We start from the raw sequence: 21,525 nt of genomic DNA on the forward strand, positions 1-21,525 counted from the left end.
AAACCTTCGAACTACCGCTCCCCTTGCCCTGTATTACCTGGTAGTCCTCGCCGTGTATGATCGAAAACGCAGCCTCCTCAGCCAGTTGTTCAGAGATGGGTCCGTTATGCAAGAACGTCTCGGTGCTTTTGCCTGTTCGCACCTCTCGAATGCTGGAGACATCCAGGCGGGCCCGCTCACCGTCCTTCTTCGACGGCTCCCAGCGCAAGCAGCTCAGGTCGGCCTCCAGGGTGTAGAAGCGACAGTAGACCCTGCAGTTGGGGCGCACCTTCTTCAGCTCACATCCGCCCTGCATGAAGGCCAGGCAGTCGGCCGCGCTATTAACCTGTAGAGAAAAACCTTTTCATTTAAGGCAGCTCTGGCATGACGTTGAGTGCTGGTCTACTTCCTGTTGCAAAGTTTGAGAAATTTCATTTTTTATAACTTAAAGGTTTTGGTAAATATGCAGGGCTTGACACTGGGACCGATTCACCCTCAAATAATACATGGGCAGCAATGACGCACACTTGCAGGTGCGTTATCCATTACGCTACTCGGTGCCACCATTTTGTTTGTACAAAAGTCACATCTGTAGACCCAAACAAGTGTCCGGCAAGGGGTGCAAGTGGTCTTAGTCATCTGGTGCTTAGTTTGAATACGCCCATGTTAACCTAGCTCCGGGGAAGCAATTTGACAGGGTCGCGATCGTCTTGCATTCACGTCAGTTTAAATTCATACCTTACACTAACCCAGGCTCTTATGAGCTGAATTCAATGGTGACCGTACAAGTATGCATACATACGAATAAATTGAAGTCAAAAAGACACATATACGCATTCTAAGCGACATTGCACTCACTTCCCTTCTCAAACCTACATCAGAAAAAGAGACCAATGCATTACGGCTGCAGTGCATTTAAACATTAATAACGGCAAATGTCTGAACAACTTGGGCTTTCTATCAATCATGAACATATATACAGATCTAACAAATCAACTAGAATGATGGGGGTGAAATTACTTTGATATTTCCCTCAGTGTAAAGGTTACTGTAGAGCCCAATGTACAGCAATTTGAAATACTTAACTTGCAAAATTTCCCAGCTCAACCTCCCATTTAAATTTACAGTATCATGTCCATAAATTTACTGGAAATTCGTAGCCTATGTAACCTAAATACTCTGATAATGTGGTAACACGTGATTGAACTTTCTCAGGGAAACATAAAATAGCATTAATACGTAATTGCCTTGATATATTTATGACATATTTGTGTTTTTGCAGTTTGTAGAAGGGTGTTAAACCAAATGTTATCAATAGAAAAGAACTTAATTATTTCTTGATGGCTTTTTTTGTTTTTGTTTTTTTTTTTAAGAAAAGCTTTAACATTCCTGGGAGGAACTGTTTCATTGTTTGGTTATTCTCAAAGAAGCTGAGTGAATACAAGGTAAATTCATTTAAAATTCTTCATATCTATACAACATCAAGGGTTTCAAGAAATTAAAAGGCACCACATTAAAGCATTCAGCTATGTCACATGATAAGTGTCTGCTGGTATAAAATAAAATTGTACCTTCTTTTCTGAGGGCATGCTGCTGAATGAAACAGTCTTTTTTCTGCCACCGCCCACCTTCTGCACCGAAGGATCCTGGGAAAACAAAAAGCTCGAGGGTCAAAAAGTGTGTGAGTGTGTTAAAGTCCAGTTGACAATGAAGGCAAAAGCGCTGTTTGACTAGATGATATTTTTACATTACTATTGTCAAATATAACGAAGAGTACTAAACTGACCACAGCACCAGGAGCACCAATAAGACTTTTTTTTTTTCAAAGTCAAAGTCAATTAAGTATTTTATAGTGATTAACCTCTTTTAAAAAAAATAACAGTTTAGAAAATGCGTTTTGCTATTTCCTGTTTACTGTTACGAATTAAATCATTCTTACATGTGCATGAGATTTCTTCTCAAATGACACTCAAATTCAACTATCACCATAGATCCAAAGTCTCGTTTATTCACAAACGCTGCGCAATAGCTGCTCGATGGAGTCCAATCAAGCCAAAGGAAATGGGAACAGAAGCAGGAAGGAGAAACTAACCATAACAAAACCAGTAAATAGCTAAACGTCAGCGGTTTATCATCTCCGATGCCAGTCAAAAGTTAGGAATCACTCTTTGAAATCAATTGATTTTTTTTTAACTAAAGATTTTCCTGATAGAATAGTGCTTTATACTTGAGTGGTATTTTCTCAGTCAGCTTTATGATTTGGTGATGACCTGGAATGACTTTCATTATCAAGAGTTAATAGATAGCTTAGGAAGAAAAAAAATAACCAGGTAAAGTAAGTCGACCTTAAAAATAGGGGGACTAAAACTACCTAACTCAAAGTGCCGTCAGAACCATATATTCTCTACTGTTTACCAGATGTTGGCTTAATATGAACTCACTCGATGGCAGGCTGTGCAGTTAAATGTGTGAAATGACTGTTCAAAGTTCAGTACTTTCACATTAAAAACGCAGGATGGAATATTTGGAGTTGCCACTTACTGGTTACGTGAATGCAGCACGCGCACTACGGCGTCACAGAGAGATCATACTTTGGAAGCATGCACCAAGCGAGAGGCAGAGTAAACTAATACAAACACAATTCGCCATTGGTTTCAGTGCATAATAGCACGGAACCTACAAAGCCTTGGCAAATATGTGAACACTGTTGAGTTACCCTGGGCTTTCACAGACATTCAAGAAAATAAAAACACAACTCTTAACCATCAACTAGAATACAGGACAGCGATCCAGCCACACAGGATTAACAGGCATCTACACAACTCATGTAGATCAATTTTTATTGTATGACTTGTCTTTGCTGGCATTTTCTTTTGTGTTTGGTGGGTGAACTCAAATGTGAATTACTTGCTGCATGTGCCCCTCTCTTCTTTTTCCTTCTTTTATTTACGATTGGCAAATAAACCATCCATTTCCTTTTTTTCCCGTTTTTATTCACCATTGACATACAAACCAGAAACTCGCTCACCTGCACACAAAACCCAAACTGACATCAAGATATATATTTCTCTAAAAATGTGTTGGCTGGATAGAACACATTTATTTACATCTTATTGAAATGTATGGTGGGTTGTCAAAATGAATAATGGTCTAAATATTGGATAGTAAGATAATGAATAATGAATTAGGAATAATGAAAAATGAAATAATGGTCTACATGTTGTCACTTTAAGAAGCCCGCCAGTCTCCAGTGATGTAAACTTTATTCAAAACAGGTACACAACCGAATGCCGTACAGTTGCCGTACAGAATTGCCCTTACATGATGTCATATACACCGTTTGAAAACCGAAATTCTGGATATTTGAATAATGCCAAAAAAATCAAAAATCAAATGTGTATTGGATTACTGAAAATGCACAGATTGGATACCACAATGGAAATCACCCCTGTTAAGGTTAAAACTGCCTTTGATACCACGGAATGGAAACAATGCATATTATCATTTTCTAAATTAACCTTCTCAACTCACTTTAACATAGTACCTTGACACTAAGAAGCTATGACACCATTCTTTTATGGCCTCACTCAGAATGAGCACATTGCAATTGTAATGGGGAAAATTGTCAACATATATTTCATGCGCATGTGTGTGTGAAATGTCAGGAAAGACCATCACACTAGGTCATGAATTTAAAAATAGGTTGATAAACACACCCTGCTCATATGTCAGCTCCCTGCACTCACAATCACCCTCTACCAAGACACTGATTGACAGCTCCATCACAGCATGGCAGGCAAACGTCAGTGCTTTGACACCCTTCATCAGCAATGCGGTGAGGAGGTGACAGCCAGGGGACCCGCTAATAACTGCTCGCACGGCATAATGAGGGGGGCGCTCTTGTGGAAGCGAGCTCTTACTTTTTGTTATTGTCAGCAAGCCTATGATACAACACTTGACGCCGTCGGAGAGGTATCATTTGAGAAAGATGTATTATTACGGTGGAGTGGTATACACAGCATAAGTAAATGTAGTGAAAAAGAAATGGAAATAAGAGTGAATGCGAATAAATGAAATAGAAGTTCTTGAATTGCCTGTTATGAAACTGAACACATTATGCATGTGTACCTGAGAGTTAGAGAGTATCTTCAGTGTGTTTGATGATGAGGTGTGTCACAAGTAGACCTACATACCAAGGTAACCTGACATCATCATCGCCATCAATAATGTAATGTAAGGGAATGCAAGGGAAGCCAATGAGGGCAACCCAAGAGCTGAAAAAACTGCTTTGGTACATCTGTGTTACTGGCATGCACTACCAACTGTAATTGCTCATGTAGTCGAAACGCACTTGAGGAGGCGGATGTTCGAAATCTGGGGTGTCAAACTTGTTTTCAGGGCACTGCATTGTTCTCAACAAGGTTGGGCAAGTTACTTCAAAATTTTAATGCATTATTTATTACTGATTACTCCCATTCCAAAGTAATTAGTAACATTATAATATAACTGTATTTGAAATGTAAGGCATTACACTACTATTGCATTACCTTTACATCACTCTCACCAATATACCTGGAAATATGGATTTAGCACTCTAAATTCAGCTCATTTCGCATATTATACATCCAGTGGAATTACTTTAAACTATTATTAAGTAAACTTACATGCTCAAAATACATTTTATTGCTTCCTTGGACTTGGAAATGGAAAATAAAAACATACAAATAAAAGGACCTAAACAAAGTTCTCTGCATACCAACAATACACCAGAACCATCTCAAGGCAACCAAATGAACTGCATTCATGTTATCAACTGCTTTAATGAATATTATAAATCTAAATTTTTTGGAGCTACATATATTATAATGCATTGTAACGCATGTAACAGTTATTTTTACTGAGTAAAATATTACAATTTTTTTGTGTGTAATGCCTTACACTACCACGTTACAGCAAAAAGTAATGCATTACAGTGATTGCATTACTTTTTGTAATGTGTTAATCAAAACACTGATTCTCAACAGCTGTAGTAAGGGGTCAAAATCCCATCCATCCCAAAAAAAAAAAAAAAAAACACTACTTATGTTTTGTGTAACTGAAATACCTGCAATTTAATTACAACAGCATAACTTAAATATGTTCTTTCGAGGAAACGTACATAGTAACCCTTTTTTAAATAAACTTGATGTAGACAAATACAGCAGTCAGTTTAGTTTTTACTGTATATTATGCAATAAATACCAATGGCATGATGTCTGCTAGCCAGAGGCAGAGAAAACAAATGTATTCATTTTATTATTTATTTCATATTACTGCATCTAGAATAATAATGTACTTTATCTTATCTGTGAGAACTCTATTCAACACCCCAGTACACAGAATTGCCCTTAAACACAGTACAGTATTATCATGTTTTATGTTCATGTTTACCCAAAGTCAGCCGGGATAGGCTTGAGGACTTCCCGGTCCTATACCAGACTTGGCACTAATATATTGTGGTGATTTTTTTTTTTGGGAGGGGGGACGCTTGAGCAGATGTTAGCATAGATGAATAGCATTTCAGTTATGTCCAACGGGCATGGTCAATTAACAAATGTTCAATTCATAAGTCAAGGTACAATTATCGTTGACTGTTTTTGACATTTTTGTCCCAGAATTGTATCCCAAGATTATTGAACACATTATTCCACATTATCAGGAGTTGCAACAATATTTGTACATTACACAGTACATGTGTAGTTATTGTAATATCCCAACCTAAGAATTTTTTTTTTCATCCTCTCCCACCCTCAGCCTTTGCTCCACTTCCCTCATCTCGCCACTTCCCATCTGCTCTGATTTTTCCTCTGGGCAGCGACTAAGCCGGTGATCAAATCACAGATGAACAATCCAAATAAAGTGCCATCGGAGCAAGAGAGAGAGAAAGAGAGAGGGAGAGAGCAAGAGAGTAAACGAATGCGTGTGTTTATAGGGGTCAGACCTTAAAGGCAGCCAATGGATTAGAAGCCATAGACGCCCTCTTGGGACAAAAGCCGAGTGCCGTATTAAAAGAGTTTGACAGACCCTTTCCTGGATGGCGTTGTGTGTCGTGCAAAGGAATGTCAACATAAAAACATAGCAAAAACATACAAACGCAAACACATTACCCGCACTTTGGATTACCAGACAAAACATCAATGCTCCCAAACGACCGATGCCCTCAGCATCATCGGCACGGCCAGGCCAGCCTCATGCTCTGTCCACCTAAATACTCGCTGACCTGCTTTCGCTAAGCACTTCTGTCCGGACCCGTCTGGTCATCAATTTACTGAAAAGACGTTTTCTGGGTCGCTTACGTGAACAAGCAAATATCGCTTATTGACAAGGGAATGCCCAGATTGGAAATCTAAATGTTTGCATAGCCAACATTGATGTTGATGCTGATGTTTACCTCACAAGCATTAAGGTGTGTTCTCCATGGGCACTCCGACTTCCTCACATTCTCCAAAAAACATGCATGGCAGGTGCATTGGACACGCTCCATAGTTGTGATTGGGGGCGTGAGTGATGGATGGATGGATGGATGGATGGATGGATGGATGGATGGAGTGCAAATGTAAACATATACATGTACACATTTGCCAATATTTTGCCCTGCTTCTGCTCAATTGGAAAACCAAGACATTGCCACACAGGTGATTTGAAAGTATTAAGAACCTCCTGTATTTCTCCTGTAAGATTGCAACTACTAAGTATTTTGGTATTCAGACAAAAATAAAAGTAAAATACAGATTTTTGTTTTTGCTTGGTGAAAAACAAATGTAAACTCAGAAGACCAAATAATACATTTCCACTTCATTATGAATGACAGATTTTTATCTTTTTTTTTTTAAATCATCAATATATTTAAATAACGATAACCTGATATTTAAGAAAACTCATGAATTTTGGTGAATGGTGATTTCAGAGCAATACTGTTTATATTGGGAGGTTTGACTCACAACTCACTTGGGGAGGAATAGTTTATGCAGTAGAAAGAGGCAATTCAGCCATTGTTATGACAAGCTGAAAGGAATAATTTCACAATTCAAGCATACCAAGGCATTTGTGTCATACAAAATAAGTATGATATGGTTTATTATTTTGAGTAGGTTGGCCTTCTCACCACATTTGGTGATGTGTTTTACTGTCATGCAGAGCATTAACAAGCAGCACAAACTCATGTGTATCCTTTTACATAAACGACAGCCAAAAGAAAATAGATCTCATGCTGTGCAGGGACAAGAAATGTCACGGCGTTCTAATTTCATGAGATCGCCGCACGATCTTGTCCCTATCATGTAACTTTGAGATAGACCTGCAAAAACACTCCATTTATCATTGCAGATGTTCCGCTTCTAGCAATGGACAATAATCCACAGTATGAGACAAATTTTATATATATTTTGTTTACCCGTCACTTTCTTTATATACTTGCATATATGCTTCAAAATATGAAAAAATGAAAAAAAAGATGGAAAAGTGTCTCGCTCACAGTTTTTGACCATGTGACGTAAGAAATGCTTTCAAACTGAGGCTTCATGTAAAACTTTCCTAAAAAACAGAAGATAATTAAAACTACATATAAAAACCAAAATGTTCAACCAAAGAATATAATTTAACTCTCATGTTACGTTACACGATAGAGATGTGGTTAGCATGTCCGCCTCACAGTTCTGTGTTCCCTGCTTGGCTTCCGGTTTCAGCCTTCCTGTGAGTAGTTCAATAAACGTATACATAAATTATTTGTGATTGAACACATTCAATTTAAACTCAAATATCTAAGTATAAATATACAGCACAATTACACAATAAATAATACTTGACATAACCAATCTAACTCCAATCACTCCAACAAATTTATGAATCAATTAATATTGCAATGTGGAGGGTTTCATGGTGAGGAGCACATACATGCGCACCACAAATCCATCTGCTCTGTCTCTCGTTCTCTGACTCTATGCCTCTCTCTCGCAGTAGGTGGACAACAGCAGCAGTAATGTGATTGGCTGCTGCAGCCAAAGAGGATTCACATATGATACACATTGACAGAAGGCTCCCGCTGCACAGTGCAGTTGCCCGTTAAGGCAGCAGACGCGGGAGGGAAAAGAACTTACTGGTTTTGACAGATTTGGGTGGTTTTAAATAAGTGTCACTTTTAAAATCGAGATATATCGCTAATCCAGTTATCAGCACACACCTATAGATGTAATAAATGTATAGATTTAATTTAATGGATGGGCAAACAAAATTTAACAGATATATTAATCATTACCTCAAATATCTGTGTTTTATTCACAGAAATTTAATACGTACGTCATCAATACCCAAAAGCATGTACAGTCTATGCTCTAAATGACAAAGTTTAACTATTTGACTCTATTTCTTCTTCTTAGTCGTCTATTAGCTTCCATCTGTTCCAGTAGATTACAGAGCTTAATTCTGTATGTTGAAATTTGACACTGTAAAAATAAGCCAATATAGCAGGGGTACCAGCAATGAAGTACAATACAGCATCAAAATAATGCTTCTTTGTCAATTTCGTGTTTTGGAAAACACGTCAGACCAAATTGTTTAAGGGTGTTACATAAGCCAGGTTTGTCAGCAAACAGGCGGAAGCCACTTACCTTATGTTGTGAAGTTAATACAGGCCTGTGCGGCCTCACATCACCCCCCCAGATTTACATTCAGACAGTTTCTCGCCCCTTTCCATCATTGCACGGATGTGCATGAGATTGTATATTTCGCAACTCAATCCAGTTGCTGAAGGTTGAATGTTATGGATGGAGGAAGTACAAATTTACTGCTTGCTAACATGCTGAGTGAAATTACAAGTGCGGGAATTCCGTTGCAGCGACAAGCTGTAAATTCAACCAGCAAAATTGGTCGAAAGTCTCGAAAACTATATGTGAATATAGTAAAGTGAAACGTATATTTTGCCACATCGGTGTTCACCCCACAACATTCTAAAAAGACTATTGCATGGCAACTTTAGCTAAAAGTAAATCTAGTTTGCTGTATTGAAAAAGTATTCCGACAAATGGGGCCAAATTTTGATGCAGAGACTAGTGAAATTAAGAGGCATCAAAACCCCAATTTTTATGGAAAACCTTCAAAATGATTATCAAACCTTACAACTCGTGGTCCATGCACATTAGATGGCCAAGACAAAAAAACTACTTCATGATTTAACGTGGCCTGTCTATGTGTGACACATTCATTTGTCTTTTGAAGAAATGTGTGGGCTATACAGGCTTGCCAGCAGTCCATGCATGTCCCCCTGTTGAAATTTTGTGGGGCATTATCAAGCACGAAACATTACAAAAGAGACCCGAATTGTTAGGCAAGAATGAGAAAAAAAAATCTTCCTACACATGACCTCAATGTTTATTGGTAATTGTTATACTGTAGGAAAAGTGATATGTGGAAAACATTGCCCCCACTTCGGGAATTTTTTGCAGGCATGAATTTAATATACATTTGGAAAAAAAAATCTCCTTGTCCATTAAATATCTTGTCCTCAGAATTCAGTTGGATATACAGTAGATTATAAAAGATTTGCATAGCTTTGGTTCCTGTTTTAATCTACATTTTACATACTATGCCATATTACTAGGAATTGGGGTTTGTACTAGAGCAATTTACGTTCTAGAATTCCTTGCTGAAAGCATGTAATGCCTACATTTTTCTGAGGAGGGTATTTCCCCATTAGGCCCCATTATACTGTCTGTCTACTGGCACTTGTATTGGATGTCTGACGCTTTCATCATTCTTGTATAAGAGACAATCAATCACTGGCCCCAAAAGACAAGTTCAAATGCAGGATGTGGGTAATACTGCTTAAAGCTGTGTGAAAACTGTTGTCAGAAGTGGGATAGGCTGTCTGCGGCATGCCCCTTGAGGCAGGTGACTGACCCCTGTGTGACAGACCCATAAATCTGGCTTTCATGCCAAACAGCTTGGGTCTCTCGTGTGCACGTTCAAGTGTAATGCAGATTCAAATTGACCAAAGGCCATTTATCGACAGTATATACATCCATTCATTTTCAACAGCTCTCGTCCTCATTGCTGTTGCAGATGTATTATGAACTATCCCAGTCATCCATGCATAACAAACAATATTAAAAGAAGGTGGCATATTGCAGTGTTTCTCAAATAGTGGGACGCGGTTCTCTGGGAGGCGATGCAAGGATGACCCCAGGGAAAAGGCTTTGTTTTTGCCATGTGATGTGTAATTGTGATTTTAAAAAAAAGGATTGGCATCTTTTTTTTTTCAAGCACCTTCATGCACTTGAGGGTTTTTTCTGCTTAGACCAGGGATGTCAAACTCGGTTTAGCATGTGGGCCTGATGGAGGAAATTCTATTACTCTCCAAAACAGTAAACCACAACATTACTATTATTCATAAAACATTAACATCACTGAAAATCATAAAACATTTCAAATTTGTCATTTCTTAAAAAAAATCAGCTGATTTTTATACTTAATCACCTCGCAAGCCTGATTAAACCCATTTGCAGGCCAGAACCGGCCCACAGGCCATATGTTTGACACCCGTGTCTTAGACAAATCTTTAACTTGTATAAATGCTGTAAAAAAAGTAGTTAACAGTTGTTGAAAGTTGTTTTCTTTTATATATATCGTTTTCTTCCTTGTGTCGATATGAAAATAGAATATAGACCTACAATTTGTATAGACAGAGAACTAAACATTGTGCTCTCCTCGAAAAGAGTGAATGAGGGGGATGAAAAGATGTATGGAGGGTGAAGCAAACGAGGTGCTGTCAAATAAACAGAAACAGGACAATGGGTCATTGCAGTGTACATGGAGCAGGTCTGGACAGCAGCTGGCTCTTCATTCAGGATGAATGAGTTCACATGACATATACACACTCAAACAGACGCGTCTTGTTATTCGAGAAAATTGCTTTACTGCTGAGAAACACAAACAAAGACTGAATGATAGTAGTTTGAATTTAAAAAAACAACAAAAAACTGGAGAGCGCATACTCGGGTTGAGCGATTTAGAAAAATAATATCGCCGCAATTTTTATCAGTTTATCAGTTTTTATCCGTTTTTTTTTTTCAGTTTTATAATCAATTACTTGTTCCCATGTTTTTTTTTAAGAAACAAGCCAGACATACGTACATCTCTTCTTAAGCACACAAGTTACATAGACACAGTATACTTTATATATAAGGGTGGAATGGTGGCAGAGTGGTTAGCACGTCTGCCTACATGCGGAGGTCATGGATTTGATTCCGGCTCCAACCTTCTTGTGTAGAGTTTACATGTTCTCCATGTGCCTGCATGTTTTCTCTAGATTCTCCGCTTTCCTCCTACATTCCCCAAAACATGCATGGTAAGTATATTGGACACTCCAAATCGCCCTTATGTGTTTGTGAGTGTAAATGGTTGTTTGTTTCTGTGTGCCCTGGGATTGGCTGGCAACCAGTTCAGGGTGACCCCACCTGCTACCCAACGATAGCTGGGATAGGCTCCCGAGACCCTCATGAGGACAAGCGGTAAAGGAAATAAATGGAGTACATATAAAGTACATAAATGTAACTTGCAGTTTTGGCCAATTTGAAAAATGTATTCTACTACATTGCAATGTTGATTTGAATTTGAGTAAATGTTCAGCGTAAATGTACAGTATGCAAAGGCATTTGAAATTCTAAAAGTTTGGGGGCCACTGGCCTAGATCATGTGATGCTGCATGGCTATCATGCTAACAATCTTGACTCTTTGCTGTCAAAGTCACTTTTAATACTGTAGACTAGGGGTCGACAACCTGTGTCTCTGTAGCACCGCCCCAATGGCTCCCTGGAGCCTTTCAAAAATGTATGAAAATGCATTTTTACATGCAATTCAATGCTGGAAAAATGAAAAGAATAAACATTAAACTTAAACATTTCAGTTACTTTCTGTGGCTGTTGCATAAAAGAAAAACAAATAAACAAAAAATGGTGAGTCTTTGCCAAAGACTTGGAATCATTTGCTTTCATTGCCGATGTGGAAGAATTGTCTGCATGTTTGCTTTTAATGAGAAGTTCTACCATAAATAATTATTATTATATTATACATTATTCTGGTTCAATGCAGCTCTTTCTACATTTTGGGTTGCTGACCCCTGCTGTAGACACATCACCACTGTGTTAGAATTTGGCTAAAATCCGACTCTAAATTGGGGACGAAAAAAGGAGAGTGTGTCAACAGAACATTTGTGGTATGCTGAGTTGGAGGGATTCTTGGATAGGTCACGTGTTAAGCCACCAGCTCATGCAAATTCCTCATTTTCCCAGCTGACTTTGAACTGGTCACCAGCCAATGGCAAAGCATGGCAAGGATGTGGGGAGTGAATGAACGTACGTAACAACGCATTCCTCAATTTTCAAGAATTCTAATCTTTCTGGTTGAAGATGAGATTGAGCTTGTTGTGGTTGATTCTGGGGGAGAGGCATTTTACAATGGACTGATGGCCACCAAAGCCACACAAGTCACAGTCACATTAATGGCGTAAGATCGCTGTCAAACAGACCTATGCATGTTTTCACCATTCGTATGTACGTATGACTATCGAGACATGACTTCGTGTGTTTGCATGAATCTCTCAGCTCAAGCTTTTGTGAGCCATTTCGGCCCGATTTTTTGTAAAGTGGTGTCATTTTGGGAAGCTTATGGAACAGCTAGTGACCTCTGCTGGTATAAATTGTTATTTATTGTTGTGGTTATGTGGCAGTTAACCTTTTAAAAAAAAAAAAAAATATGACGGACCAATTTATAATTTATATTCATGATTTTCAAACAATACATGGATTTGGAGTCACAGGTCATAAGGCTGATGAAAAAATGATTTATGAATAAATTGGACATTCACGTTGCATCAGCTGTTATTGTATGGAGTGAATCCAATTTCATAAAATACTTTAGGAATAAATTGGACATTTACGTCGTAAACAATCAGCTGTTGATGTATGGCGTAAGACCGCTGTCAAAAAGACGTATGCGTGTTGATTTATGGCAGCGCGGATGATTTGGGGATCGACTGACTTTGCTTAGTAGCTTGGCGTGACGTCACCTCAATTTGCATATTCAACTCAATTCCAGAGGCTCATATCCACAAATGTAAAGGATCAGATCTATGAATTCAAAGGAGAGATACATGGAAGATTTCAAATCGAGTCTCGCAAGAGTCATACTTATACAAATGGTAAAACACGCATACGTCTTTTTGACAGCAATCCTACTACATACACATTCACATCAATCGATAAAGCCCACACATATTAACATGCTGGATGAAAAAAATTGAATGGAATAGAATACCTTTAATTTTCATTGTATAGCAGGTGTACAACAAAAAGATCTGCAGGTTGTAAAACAATTTAGATTTGGTTGGTTGTTTGGATTTTTGTCTTGCAAATGTAAGATTGGTAAATTGAATGAAAAAAAAGACAAAACAACAATAAAAACAATCTCTGGACTGAAATGTGCCAATGTCCGCCAATGGGTGAGCCAATGGAACATTCATGTGAAAATCCATTACAGATGTGGGACACACATCCACGTTCATACACCTCAATTTCCATTCACCGAGCAACTAGTTAACCTTGTGCATAAATCACACACATGACTGACCCCCTACCAACACCTGCCTGTTGCGTAATTGTGCTCCCAATCGGATCTCATGATCCGATGCCATAAATCCGGCTAATGATCCGCAGTCACACTGGCGGCAGATTAACTCAATAGATTACCGCTACAGGCAGACGCTAATCCAGTGCTCCCATGTGTGTCATCAGCGCATGGCACATTGAGGCGTGTGCAGCAATAATGCTCTGATTTGATTGACATCTGGATATTTGGGTCAAAATATTAGGAAGGGACTTGAGTGTCAAGCACAAGAAACCACGAATGTAAAAGATTGTTTACGTAAATACATTTCTGTCAATGGCAATAAAATCGAGCATCATTTTGTTTGTAAAGACACACAAGGACGAGACATCAGCTCCCCTTTATGTCTACAGCATTTATCTTCATCTATCTGCTTCTCTTCTCTTTACTGCACAAGAATGGTGGTCTCCCCCGACAACCGCCTACCCCCTCCACTCTGTCCTTGTAGATGAACACTGTTATTGTTTCACTCTCATCCTTTTCCTACCCTTGCCCTTTCCTTCCTCTATCGCACCAACCAAACATTAGCATTCTCCAGGGAGGCCAAAACGGGGGGTTGGGAGAGGGTCTTTTTTGGATCGTGGCCACCGAGGGGGCCGTTATCCCAAGGGATGACACATTTCGGAGTCAAGAGGACGTTCATTACATAACAGCGTCGGGCTCGTCTGACTCCACCGATATCTACTGAGTGTATGCGAGTGGAGCGACAGAGGGGGGTTAGAGGGAGGAGATTAAAGATGGAATGAATGGGGATGAAAAGGAGGGAGGAACTGGGGCAAGACTGAGGGAGAAAATGACAGAAGAGCATAAGACAAACTATCGGTTCAAAAGAACAGGACTGGAACGATTTGTGAATCATTGCGGATTAAGGTGCTGGATCAGCATACAAAAGGATGGCTTTCGGGAATATTAACAGTATCAAATATAAATTGCATATAAAAGTTAACACTTAAAATAAATCCGGATCTGCAGCTACAAGAAGAAAGAGACATTTGGCCCTATTTTCATATTTTCGTGACCAGCAGAGAATCTAGCACAAAGTATTGATGAAATGAGAGTGTTAGTGCTGTTTTTTTTTGTTTTTTTTAAGTTTCTCCAACGTATGCAATTACAGTGGACCTCTGGTTTACGACGTCCCTGCCTTAGGTTTTCTTCACTTTACGACATGGACTGCGACATCAAAAACAATGACTTCTCTTCTCAAACATGCTGATCATGCAGTGTGCATGCGTGACCGCGCTCATACGTCACTACACACATTACTGCATATGTCACTATAATTTAACTAAACTAAATTTAGTTATTTAAATTATGGCAACAGAGACAAGACATTTTTATCACTTAAAAATGGCAAATATTGTAGTAAAAAAAAAAAAAAAAACACCCACACATGACTATAGTATAGATTGGGGGGTTTTCAAAATCCCCATAGGCATATGGCTTCAGTACGACACCAGCAAGATGTCTAATTTTTAACGAACCAATGTGTAACACAGTATCCTGATATATTTCATGTTCACTGCATGTATAAAAGATCCAACCTTCAACAACAAATGATTTTAACAATAGAAAACTAACCACATACTTTTTTTTCCAGTACAAAATTCATCATTCAAGGAAAGCAAACATTGCTGAACAGCAAACCAACATTGAGTAAGGAAATCCTCAAAGGATTTTTTGCGTTATACAGATACTATTTGTGTCCTGTATGCCATTAGCAAAGAATTATAAGTCTTTCTACATCCGTTGTTGTATAGAGTAGTCGCTCTCAAATGGGGGTACATGTAGTCTATGCGGGTACATATTTCAGAAGGTGGGGTTTCCTCAGGTATCAACTAATGTAATTCATTCCTTTTTAATGGTGTTAAGGAAATCATTTTGGGGGGGTTTCAAACTAAAAGCAAAGCCACTGGAATATGGAGCAAATTTTCTAACACAATTATACAGTCATACATTGTATGACTTCATTCTGTAAAGCTCCATACCAATGTATTTTTAAGCTTTCAGTCGCAATTTTCCGCTATATGAGCCAGAAATAAACATACAAACAGATAATGCTACACAATCTATCTGCTGCAGTAGCTGAATAAAATCTAACTAGAAATGTCACTACAAATGTAAACTTGAATAAATAAAACACGAATGGCACAGCAGTATGGATTAAGTATTTTTCTTTTTCATCCAAAAATGCTTTGCCTTGTTTAGGGGATACTTCACTGAAAAATTTCTCACAGGGGGTAAATTAATTAAAAAAAAAAAAAAAAAAAAAAAAAAAAGGTTGAATACCTCGGGCATTGAGCATAGCTTGGAGTGCCGAAGTGATTCTACAATTAAAGAATATACAGCAGACCTCTCCTGTTTACGGCGAATAATGACAGGCCCAGACCACGACAGCTAATATCCTCATATAATATGCCTCGATTTATGCCTATGAGTATTGTCGTATGCCCTATTTGTAACTATTAAACTAGCTATAGTTTCAAGCTTCTAAAACATTACAGTATCTATGCTCAATTTCTTTAGCTAATCTTTGGTATAGTAAGTCGAACAAAATAAATACCAAGTACACAATTTATGAATGTTTTGTGATGCTCATAGTTTGACCTGACTGACTTGTTACAGTTTTGAGAAATCTCCAGTTTCCTAAATGAACTTAATATATCACTCAATTTGCAATGTCAAGGTTTAGCGCAATGCGTGAATCATAATTTGCAAGAAATGTGCCTGTATTTCGGGTATAAAAAGTACCGTAGATATAAAATTTCACAGGGCAGTGAGAAAAAGTCAGAATGCATTTCCTGGCTCGAGTGGAGAAGCCCTGGTAAAATCTTCCTGAGCTTTAAGGCCTTGTAGGGCAATCACTTCATCAATGGAGTCAAATAAGGGACAGTTAATCAGTTTGCAAACTAAAATAAAACAACAGTCCAGACTGCTATCAGAGCGCTGTGTGCTCATGCGTGGGTGTGTGGGAAGGAGAGCACACCAAGATGAGCTGGATGTGAGCCATATATGCTTCAGAAAAGGAGATGTTTGCTAAATGGCCTGATGAATCTTTCACACAAGACGAGGCACAGATGAAGACGGGAGCAAAAGATGAAGAATGAAAAGCGGGATGAGGAAGATGAATAATTGACTGTAAGGTAATTAGATGGCAGGTGTTGAAACTGAGCGCATCCACTATGAAGATGACATTTCCCTAACATTTTAAAAGGTTCTTTTTGAAGAATAAATACTCCCAGACAAGATAAAGGTTGATTGTTCATATCAATAAACGTCACCACAGAATTACCAAGATTTCGCCATTCTCCAAAAATCCAACAAATGCTAACGTTTTCATCGATAGTCAATCTATTTTTATATTCAGAATTTTGATTTGTGCGCCTTCAGTCTAGATTCACAATTTAGATCTACTTGATGAGACGTAATTAACATCACAATCAAAGGGCAAAGAGGGACCCCAACTAATCAACAGGAAAAGTGATCATTCCAAAAGATGACTCCATGTTTTAAAGAAGCAGCTCTTTGAAATTTGAAATATGATCCGTGTCAGATTTTTCATTCATCATTACTTAGAAGAATTGTAAGGATTCCATTGTCTAACAATGTGCTTATACAATGTTAATGTTCTTGTTTAGTGTTTTTCAATAAACAGTCTGAAGCAAGAATACTGAAGCACTGCCAATCGCTGGCAAACTCAGGTCAGCGAAACACTCATTAAATCATTTTCCTTAGACAGTAAAACACACCACCAAACAAGGTGAGACGTCAAAATAAACGTATAAACTTATGGACACAAACAATCAGACATCACTGAAGGCATACATGTAAATATAAATAAATAAAAGGTGGTCACTCAAGTGCAATTTTATTGTTTGGTCTTCTGTGTCTGTTCTGTTTCACGAGCAAAACATTTATTTAAGTTAATTACTATCCAAAGATTGAAGAAAAGAATGGTAGAATATTGACGGATAAGACAAAGACGCTATATGCAAACCCTGAAAAAAATAAATAAATCTCGTCTCGTGAGACATCTCGTCTTGCGGGATTTCTGTCTTGTGCCACTCTAAGAAAATTTTAATCTGTATTTGTTATTGTTACTGCTGGTGCTAGAAGGCTGTTGTCAGCGAAGCATGAAATGAATTAAGGGACTTTGGGGGCACTTGCATAAGGAAAGCACTTTCCTGACTTCAAAGCAAAAGCCTCAAATGAGCACGAATGGCAAAGGTGAAAATATATGTGCGTGTTCAGTAAAACGAGAGCAAAAGAAACACAAGCAAAGAAAAAGACAAAGTACATTGAGGAGACTGTGAAGCAGCAACTGTACAGCCTCAATGTAATAATTACATTTTTGTTCCCTACTTAATCTCCAGGATAACCATCGGGCAAGGCACCACACTATGACCTCATTTCACATGAAGAAGAGGAGCGATAGTTGCTTCTGTTCCGTGTTCTTTACATAATGAAATAAAATGAGGCTGATGCCTGTGGCGTTAAAATGCTGTGCAAAAAGAAGGAAAGTCAGACAGATGGACCAACGATGTATTGAAGCCACTGGAGCTAACATTAACTGACAGAAACAAATGATGAACAGCAGAAAGCAATGCGCGAGATTGAACTGCCAGACATATTGTATATATCACATATTTAGCTGACAAACACTCACCGGAACTAAAAATTTCTTTTTGAATTAAGTCGAATTAAGTTACGAATTAAGTCGGCTGTGCTCTGGAAAGAACTACCTCAAAATTGTAACATTTCGGTCTTTCACATGACACCATAGAGTAAAGGTACAGTAAAGGTGTCACGTTCTGTTGGTGTTTGGTTGGGTTCTTTTTCGGTTAGGTGTTAACTTATGGTATGGGGTTTATGTTCGTTTCTGTTTTGGGTTCTTGTTGTGTTTCCCCCGCGACTGGCTTTGTTAGTGTGTCCTTCCACCTGTCGTCTGTGTGTTCCTGCCCCCGTGCCTTATCCAATCAGCTTCCCCAGCCTCTTGTTCTCGTTCGGCTGTTGCGCGTTTTCCTAATTAGCGTGCAATGTACATAAGCCCCAGTTCTGTTCCAGTTAGTTGTCACTGTCGTTGTCTCCTGTCCAATGACGCTGTCTAAGAGTTCCGCTGTCCCCCTACCGTTACCCCGCTAGTTTGGATTATATACTTTGAGCTTTTGTTTTTTACTTTAATAGGCTTGCTGGACTTGCCTCCCTGTTTCATTAAACCTACTTTTTGTGCACCTTGCCTCCTGGCTTGTCCTGCATTTTTGGATCCACGTCCCTCGTCCTCTTCACTGGCTATGCACAAACATGACAAAAGGTTGTGGGTTTGTTTCAGAACCCGAGTGACTATTTCTTTTAAATAAACTAGTGTTTACTCAAAAACCCTCCTTAAGTGTAAAAACAATGTTTTTTAGTTTTTTTTTCACATCACTCTGAATTTGTTTTTTTCAGTGTTGTAGTTTACTTCTTGCATCTAAGTTAGCATGCAATAAGTTCATGCTGAATGCTGCATTAATATCCCTTCTGCCATTTAGTGGACAGAAAATGTCACGAGTAGTTCAGTGGAACCAGCATGGTATTAATTCCCAATCTACGCCCCATCCACACCCCGCAATTGACTGGCCACCAGTCGGCTGGAAAAACATCATTGATCATCTCTGACGTTGCATGAGATCAATTCCTGCTGGATGTGTCATTCACCAGCACTCTATGGTTGTTTGGCAACCAATCCAGTGTATGCAACATGTCACACTAAATTACATGGGGTACATTAGAGAAGTGGTTCCCAACCTTTGGATCACCGTGGCACGGTCAACGCCTTAAATTTAGACTGGGGGGGGGGGGGGGGGGGGGGGGGGCTGGCTGCTTTAAGAACCACATCACAAACGTATGGACGGGGCTTTCTGTCACTGTTGTAGTTTTTGTCCACTTTTTTTTTTTAATTGTGCGAGGAGAGGGGAGGGGAGTGGAGCGAGCTTGCTGTGCACGGTATGGAAGAGTACTACATGAGTACGCTGCCAGGCGCTAGACCGCACAAGCACACAGATTGGATAATTTCCCACGGCACACCTGACAATATCTCGCGGCACACAGTGGTTGAAAAACACTGCATTAGAGTACCCGTGTATATAAAAATGGATAAATAGATGATTTAATTGATCGTTTGCGATGAAGGCCTTTCCTTGTTGGATGTGAACAACTGCTTTGAGCTGTCGAGATTTCACCAAGGAGAGTGAAAGCTAATCAAGCAGATTTGAGTTAACCACCTTCTCTCTTAATAAGCGCACCTCCAAACAGGCCCTTCAAGTGACACACATGCAGTATGGTGTGATGAATGTAGTGTTGGAGGGACAAGCGTGATAAAATGATGAGAAAAAAAGGTGGGCCATGGACTTGCTGGGAGGCCAAAGCGAGATAAAGGAGTAGGAGGCAGTCGGGCAGCAGGCATGGAATAGATGATGATAAATGCCATTCGTTTGGCAACCTGAAAAGAATTAGTGACAGCGAGCTGGGAAGACAGAGCCAAAATGTCTACATATTATAGTTTAACAAGCGTGCAACACAGTTGCAATAGCTGTTTTTCATGGGCTTCTACAAACAAGATGTCAACAAGAGCCAAGACAGCACTTTCTGTACAGCACTAAGACACCTTTACATCAGGGGTGTCAAAGTCAAATGGACAAGCAGGGCAGATGTAAAAATTAACTACAACCCAAGAGCCGGACTGGTCAAATGTTTATTTAGAAAAAATGAAAAAGACCGCACTTAGTTTAGTCAACCTAACAGAACCTACTGAAAACTATCTCTGTGACTGGATCCAAAAAATAAAGCAATATTTTCTTAGGGCTCTGTCAGTATTTTTTGTTGTTGTTGTTATTTTCTACAGGCAGGGGGACAAACTTCCTTCTTATAAAAATTCCCTTCGAATTCAGGAGGCAAATTTTTCACAGAGGTACTCAAACATTGTCCATATAACCTACCTGACAGAATCATCTTTGGCTTTCGCCTACCATGTGCTTTGGTTCACCCAGTAGACACATCCAAATAGATCATGTTCACATCATCATAGATCATGTAGTTGTGCCATGCGCCATGCTCTGGCTTGAGTCCACTTCATGGATGAAAATCAATAACTGGTCAATGTCAAAAGCGTTGTTGTGTCATCCACAGATTGGGGGATAAGCAATGAAATGTTTTCCCTTTATCACAACCTGCTCTTTTAGATTGACAAACATGCTAGGCAACAGTGTTTCTGCTCAGGCTCACGTTAAATAGAGTGTCATTTTGTCTGGGCAAATTTCATCAAAAACTGTAAGCGTAAAGCTTTTGATTTACCCTCCCCCCCTTCCCCCACCGTAAACACTCAGGTTTATTTCGCAAGTTCTTCTGTCACAATGAAACTGACCTTGACAACAGTATTGCTTTCTGGACAGAGCTCGCCAAGATTTAAGACCTTGTTTTAAATTGTCCGCCTTCTGTAGCCTTTGTTTCATGTCTTTCATGTAATTCTTTTTGTCTGTGAGGTTTTGTTATACTGTTTCATTACCGCCACACGTTCTCCGCACAGAAGACAAACGGGTTTTCCAGCAACCTCTGTGAACATGTAATGCGGTTCTCGCCCCCAGTTTTACAGTCTACAACTTCCATTTTGCCAGTTTTGTTGGGTGTGTAAAAGTTGACGTTATGCTAGCTAATGACTCAGCCTCCTGGTCAGGCGCATTACCGTTGCATTATGGGAAATGCAGTGTTGGTGTGTGTAAAACACTTGCAGCACGCTTATGGGCCGGTTCTAATAATAAATTGATATCATCCCAGGGTCCATGGAAAAACCTTCTTGCGGGAGGATTCAGCCCTGGGGTA

At 39.1% G+C, this 21,525-nt stretch overlaps 1 protein-coding gene across 1 annotated transcript in view; it reads right to left on the reverse strand.

Annotated features, from left to right (window-relative positions):
- Positions 1 to 21,525, reverse strand: part of LOC148424078 (inactive phospholipase C-like protein 1) — a 69,191-nt gene that overhangs the window by 20,310 nt on the left and 27,356 nt on the right. Inside the window, exons 2-3 of the mRNA XM_088415461.1 lie at positions 1,551 to 1,625; positions 38 to 325 (exon numbers count right to left, since the gene is read on the reverse strand). Coding sequence (XP_088271587.1) covers positions 38 to 325; positions 1,551 to 1,625 — 363 coding nt within the window. The remainder of the gene's footprint in view (positions 1 to 37; positions 326 to 1,550; positions 1,626 to 21,525) is intronic.

Source organism: Hippichthys cyanospilos, chromosome 5 (assembly GCF_059441005.1).
Source record: "Hippichthys cyanospilos isolate Australia breed blue-spotted pipefish chromosome 5, RoL_Hcya_1.0, whole genome shotgun sequence".
In the NCBI taxonomy this organism is placed as follows: Eukaryota; Metazoa; Chordata; class Actinopteri; order Syngnathiformes; family Syngnathidae; genus Hippichthys; species Hippichthys cyanospilos.